The following is a 7,274-nucleotide window of genomic DNA, read 5'->3' on the forward strand; positions in this document are numbered from 1 at the left end:
GAAGTGGGTCTTCGAAATGTGAGGCATGCTTTGGAAATCTATCACCAGATTATCATTTTGATATTTGCAGGAATTAACTCCTGGTTTAAAACCATTTGTCAGGCTTCCGATTTTTTGGTAGAAGTTTCAGCCATATTCCTGTCGCCCAGCTTCTCAAGCTCTTTGTACTCACATTTTTCTGCTTCTTTCTTTTTTCGTCAGAAAAGAGGTGTCTCTTTTGCTGATATCGTCTTTTGCAGTGCGCGTCCGCAAGGTGGCTTGATATGCTGCATCTTTCTCTGCGGTCCCGACACTCTTGGTTGTACCAGTTGTTTCTTTGTTTATGGTGATAAACAATCACCTCTTCAGCTGTACACATAGAATGAGAGATGTTATTCCATTGTGCGCATATATCGGTTTCTTCAGCTTAATTTTTCTGATACTGGGAGAGTCGAGTAGTGAAGTCATATAAATATATAACATATGTATATATACACATAGCCAATAAAGTCTGGGTAGATCTTAAAAATTTTGATATGTGATATAGAAATACAACATAAATAAATATTTTAAATTAAAATTTTTACATATATTTATTCTTTGAAGTCTTAAGTTTAAATAGCAAAAAACAAAAATTGTGTTCGTTTGTTCATTATTGAGATGACGGGATAAAAGTGTTCCTGCATGTAAATATAGGCCACATAAAATCTGCGTACAGTTATAAAAAAAGCTGATAAAATCGGTAGAAATATTAAAAATAAGGCTAAATTTAATACACTGTTGCTGTTTTAGAACTTCAGTTAATCTCTTTGGAATGGAATTAACCAACTTCTGAGTTTCTTCAGTAGTAATTTTCGCCCATTCTGCTTGCATTGTAATCCGTCGCCTCTTTACTTGGTATCACATGCTGACGAATTGTTTTTTCCAATAAATCCAAAAGATGCTCAATGGGATTGAGATCAAGTAATTCTCGAGTCGTTTTAAGCTGTCTTGGAACGTTGTACAAAAGCCAAAGTTTAACTATCCCCGCTGCGTATTTCAGATCATTGTCTTGTTGGAACCAAAATGTCATGGATAAGCCAAAATTATCTGCACTTTGTTTCAAATTTCTTTTTAAAATGTTTAAATAGCCCCATTTATTCATTGCCGATTTTATAAATTCCAACTGGCCTACACCATCAGCTACCATGCACCCCCATACCATAACTCCACCACCGCCGAGTTTGACTGTACCAACAAGATTTTGTATTTGATTTCGTCTGAAAATATCATATGTTTCCAGAACTCCGGAAGTTTATTTATGTATTTCTTTGCATATTCAACGCGCTTTTTTCGGTTAACAAGTGAAATATATGATTTCTATCTAGTGACCCTACCACGATATTCAGCTTTATGTTATACTTTTCCAGCAGTCTCCGCACAAATACTTTTTTTAAATGAATGGTTTACATATTTCACAATTTTCGAAGAAGAAATACGATGGTTAATATTGATCATATGAACTATTTTTCGCTTTTCTCGGACTGATAAAAGTTTCGGACGTCCAGGACGCGGTTTTGATGAATGCGTTCTTTCAATAGTTTCACAAATTTTTCGGCAACTTTTTCCATCTTTCCATAGTTTAATAATTATTTTTTTTCGTGCATACTGATTTCTCTTTCCCTTAATTTCATACTTTAAAATAGTTACTACTTAAAAATTAATTGATCATGAGCTCGCAAAATGTTAAATTCAAATGCTTAATAATACCAATTGAGCAAAAATAAGAACAAACTGCATGAAAATTAACGGTATTATCTAAACAAACAAACTGTACGCAGACTTTATATGGCCTATAATTACATGCAGGGACACTTTTATCTCGTCATCTCAAGAATGAACAAACGAACACAATTTTTGTTTTTTGCTATTTAAACTTTAAACTTCAAAGAATAAATATATGTAAAAATTTTAATTTAAAATATTTATTTATGTTGTTTCTTTATCACATATCAAAATTCGTAAGATGTACGTAGACTTTATTGGCTATGTGTATATAAATGGTTGTATTTCAGCAAACAATAATCCGTTCAATTTTACATGGAAAACAATAACAATGGGGTGAACCGTGAATTGATCTGGTTCACATTCTGGTTCAATGTGCAATGTATGTACAAAATAAAAGTGGAACGTATTTTAATGAAAATGTCGTTGAGAATACTATTTTAACACATGATACGGTACAGTAAAAATTTTAAACAAAACTACATTAATATTTATTTATTAATTATTTTATTTATCTATTTAATTATTTATAATATGTTTTTATTATTTAATTTTTTTGTTTTATCTCTTTAAACTTATGTCATATTTTAATTGTTATTATAATTAAAATTATTACTTTAATTAAACAGGTTTTATTTTTATTGGAAATTGTTGTTTATTAAATTAAAATAAATTGAAATAAACATATAAAAATTAATATAAGGGGTATTCAGGATGTCTGTGCATCGTTGAATGTGCATCATTGCAAACTCAAATATTCGTGAACGCACTTTGTGCATATTGGTCTTGAAAATATTTAGAACAGCTGATTTTTGTTTTTGTATTTATTTACTTGTAAAATATAACTCAAATTCGATTTGCATAATTTTAAAAATGCCAAGAAAAAGTGAAAAGCACAAAATATTGAATACTGTGCTGGATTTTGCTGTTGCGGAATTAATGGGTAATTTAGATTGGTGCATTTATATGTTTAATATAGCAGTATATTTATATTCATACAAATTTCAGAAATTGATAGTGATGATGACGATGCAATGAGTGAAATTTTTGATAATTTAGAAGAAGACATTTCCACTGTGCTTATGTGCCATCGTCGAATTTCATCAAAAGTTCCAAAATCTATTGAATGGTCCAATGATCATCGCCTGTGATTATAAGCTGCATGTTGTTGTTGGCATGATGCAAATATAAATCGTAAGACATGGCAGAAATGGTGAAATGAAACGGCAAGAAGTATTTTCATTAATATTTAATGGTTAAATATAAATATTTGTAATAAATTATCAAGAAAATAAAAAAAAGGAAAGAATACTCAATAGCAATAATATTTATTATATATATGTATACATATAGTAATTGATAACGTAATAACTTAAAAAATTAGATTTGCCGAACATGATTTCTATATTTCAGATCTAGCTCGTACTTCGCCAAACGTTTCTTCGATTGTAATTCTGACATTTTTATATGTACACTGCTTTATATTTACAACTTTAACAGTTCAACAGGTATCAATTTCTTCAAGACCTGCGCCTATTGAGTTACACCTCTCACTTTATTTCCCGTAACTTTGTCTTAAATGGCGTACTTTAAACCGCAACATATTCCAAGTTGCGATAATATTTTTTGATTCTATAAGTTTCCTATAAAACATTTGCGCTGTTGGAGTCTAATAGAATACAAAAAAAGAAATGAACTCGATAGACAAATATATAACATATATACCTTAAAACCTTCAGTTTCCTCAAGGAAATCTAGAATGAGATTTACCTCATTGTTGGTCCACTTTTTGTTGCTACATCTTCGAGTACTTTTGGCCAGCAGCTCCGACATTGTTGGACGTAAAATAAATACAAAATCAAACAATTGTATAAAATCATAAAATTACAAAATGACAAAATAAAAAAAAACGACCGTTTCGCTAAAGTATTGCCCAGCGAACAATAAAAAAAGTAGTATCATTCACAATAGAGTCTTGAAAATCAAATATGCAAGAGGTAATTGGTGTTGAAAATATGGTCTTGAATATTGTCTTGCAAATCAAGTGCAGAATTATTTACAAGGGAATTGTTTTTGTAAAATCAAATAATTTTGCACATGCAACGATGCACAGACATCCTGAATACCCCTATAAATTCTTTTCATTAAACAGAACAATACAAAATTTTCTGGTAGAATAAAGCATTTGTAAATTAATCAATTTAAAATTATTCGATGCTACCAATAGCTGCGTTTCAGCAAACATGATCCGCTCAATGATTTGGATCATCTTTGCTGAAATGATACGGATCACGAATGAAAATAATTGGCAATGCATGAATTATACCAGTTGGGTTGGTGTACAAAATTTTTCGATTTGTGTGAATAATTTTGGCACTAAAGAAATAAGTAAGAAAAGTTTGAATACAAAAAATCTAAAAAATAGAAAAAAAATAAAATCTGTTGAACTGTCTGAAGTATTAAATGTAAGTTTTTATTTAGTATTTAGTTTAAAACTTAAGTTTTATACTATAGTAAATAAATGAAAATTGCAGATTTCATAAGAATCTTCGATCGAAACTGACTCTTCCATTCCCTTTTTAAATACTAGTTCAAGTGTATTAAGCTCAAATGATTAATATATATTCGAGCAACATAAAAGACCGTTCTTGTTCTACGGTTTGAAACAGACTCCATATATTATATTTATGTTTATATAGAATAGTATTCTTATTTCTATCTTAATTCTACACTAAGAGAAAGAGATTGAGTGGGAGAAATTATTTACATACTGTATGAAAAAAGTGAAACACAATAATTTCATACACGCAAATATTATGTTTCTTTATTTGATCACAATTTTTAAAATACAACACTTTGTATAAATCAGCCACGCCACGATGGATAAGGTACGCACATCGCCAACCAGAAGTCAAAAAAAAGAAACGGAAAGAAGAAAAGCAAAAACGAAGCCAAAAATTATTGTTTGCCAGACGTCAAACTGCAGCTGTCAAAAACTACTAAATGGGTGATGCCATATCGCCTGGTTGCTCTGCCAAATCTCAAACATCCTGCCCGGCTGGACGAGTACGTTCAGGATGCTCCACAAGTCTGCATATCTTCTGGATAGGTCGCATGCATTCGCCTGGGTGAAGTTTAATCACCCTGCCAAGCCGCCAATGTGTTGCTGGTAGATTCTCGTGCCGGATAACCACGACATCGCCTATGTTGATGTTGTCAACATTGCCATTTGGAACGTGGTTGCAAACTTGAAAGATATTCATCATGCCATTGTCACCAAAAATGCTGTTGCATTTGCTTTAATTGTCGCCAGTATGATAATTTGTTGCTAGGCACCTTGCCAATAGGTTCACCTGGCACTCCCAATAGAGATCTGCCAATTAGGAAATCTGCAGGTGATAGAGCCATCTTGTCGTCACAAGTGTCATGCAATGGTATAAGTGGACGTGAATTCAAGCAAGCCTCGATATGTACAAGTAGAGTATGTAGCTGATCATAGTAAATGGAGTGGGTGCCAACAATGCGTAGTAAGTGCTTCTTTGCTGACTTAACGGCAGCTTTCCATAGACCGCCTTGATGAGGTGCGCCAGGTGGTAGAAAATGCCATTTTGTGCCTCGATTTGACAATTGCTGTTGAGAATATTCATTATGCCAAGCCTGTAAGTCAGCGGCCATTAAGCGATCTGCGCCAATGAACGTAGTGCCATTGTCACTGTATAAATGGTTACATGGACCACGCCGGTTTACGAAACGTGTGTAATGCATGAATGCCTCAGAAGTGAGATCTTCAGCCAGTTCGATGTGCACTGCCTTGGTTACCATGCACACAAAGATTGCCACGTAAGCCTTCCGCACGGTTCGTACAGCCTTGGAGCCAATTCGTATGTTGAATGGACCGTAATAGTTTAAGCCAGATCTTGTAAATGGTGGAGATGGGGTGATCCGAGCCTTTGGTAATGTCGCCATACGTTGTTTTAGCATTATGTGTTTATGCCGCCTACAAATCGAGCATGAGTGTATGCATTGTTTGACCAAAATGCGTGCCTGTAGAATCCAATATTTGTGTCGAATCGTATGAAACATGATTTGTATACCGCCATGAAGTGTGTCCTGATGCACCTGCCATATTAAAAGCCTGGCCAATGTGCTATCCTTCGGAAGAATGATTGGATGACGCTGTGGCTCTGCCACCCTCGCATTATGTAGGCGTCCGCCTACTCGCAATATATTGTCCCCTGTGGAGTTGATGAATGGACTCAGTGCAATGAACTTGCTGGATGTGGATATGGGCTGCGCCTTTTTCAGCTGCTTGATTTCCGCTGCGAAATATTTCGCTTGCTCTGCCTTGATGTGGTGATTTAAAGCAATGTCCATTTCGCCTGTACAGATGTGTGTATGCGAACAAAAACGCTGATGTGCCTTTTTGCAACGCAATATGTATGCAGTAGTGCGCAATAGCTTGCCAAGATGACTGAACCGGTCCAACAGATCTATGACGACCAATTCGTCGCCAGCAGTGTAGTGTGTCTGTAATGCGGGTTGACCTATTACCTGCAATGCCTTTACCTTAACTGGTTTTAACTCGCCCTCCATTATTGCCAGCTCTGCTGGTGCACAGTGGTGCAGCTCATTGATTGAATAATCAGTTGAATTAGGACCGTGCCACCATAATGCGTAGTTATGTAACGCCAAAGGGGATATGCCACGACTGGCGCAATCAGCTGGGTTGAGTTTGGTAGGAATGTGATGCCAATGCCTGATATCTGTCATCGATTGAATGCAGCCAACGCGATTAGCAACGTACTGCTTTAATTGTGATGTGTTTTTGCGTAGCCAACATAGAGCAATATTTGAGTCGGAGTATAAAGTGTATGGTACGTGCTCCAAATGCAAAGCCTGCCTTGTTTCGTGTAAAAGAGTAGCAAATAATTGCGCAGCACAAAGTTCCAATCGGGGTACTGTTACCGAATGTAATGGTGCCACTTTAGTTTTTGATGCGATAATGTGACTAATGATACTGCCATTGTGGTTTGTTGCCAAATAGAGTGCTGCAGCCATTGCCTTGACACTAGCATCGCAGAAGCCATGAAGTTGTATTTGATATCCGGGTTGCATGTCTATCCAACGCGGTATTCGCACTGCCTCCAGTTAGGACAGCTGCCTTCAGTATATGAGCCATTCTTGCAACAGTTCAAGTGGTAATGGGTCGTCCCATGCCAATTTTGTCAGCCAGAGTTTTTGTATGAAAGTTTAGCCTGTAACGACACGGATTTTGCCGTTTCGTTATAATTTATGCTGGGGTATCCGCAGTCTTTTCCAGGGGGTCGCTACAATGAATTTATAATCGCGGAGACAGGACTTCTCAAAATAAAAGTACGGCGGTTAAACTTTCAATGCAGATTTATTTAAAATATTAATAATGCATTAAAATAATATGTAATAAAGAAAAGAATTCAATTAAACGTAACTAGATAAACCTGGAGATTAACAATTTCTACAATTTTCAACGATTTATATAAGATAGCTTTATA

General features: G+C 35.0%; 1 protein-coding gene across 1 annotated transcript; it reads right to left on the bottom strand.

Moving 5' to 3' along the window:
* Window positions 1–5,016: 5,016 nt before the first annotated feature.
* LOC119665527 lies at window positions 5,017–6,858 on the bottom strand. Its single transcript, XM_038074752.1, has one exon. The coding sequence runs from the start codon at window positions 6,856–6,858 to the stop codon at window positions 5,017–5,019; it is 1,842 nt and encodes a 613-aa protein (XP_037930680.1).
* Window positions 6,859–7,274: the final 416 nt, after the last annotated feature.

Source organism: Teleopsis dalmanni, chromosome 1 (assembly GCF_002237135.1).
Source record: "Teleopsis dalmanni isolate 2A chromosome 1, ASM223713v2, whole genome shotgun sequence".
NCBI classification, from domain to species: Eukaryota; Metazoa; Arthropoda; class Insecta; order Diptera; family Diopsidae; genus Teleopsis; species Teleopsis dalmanni.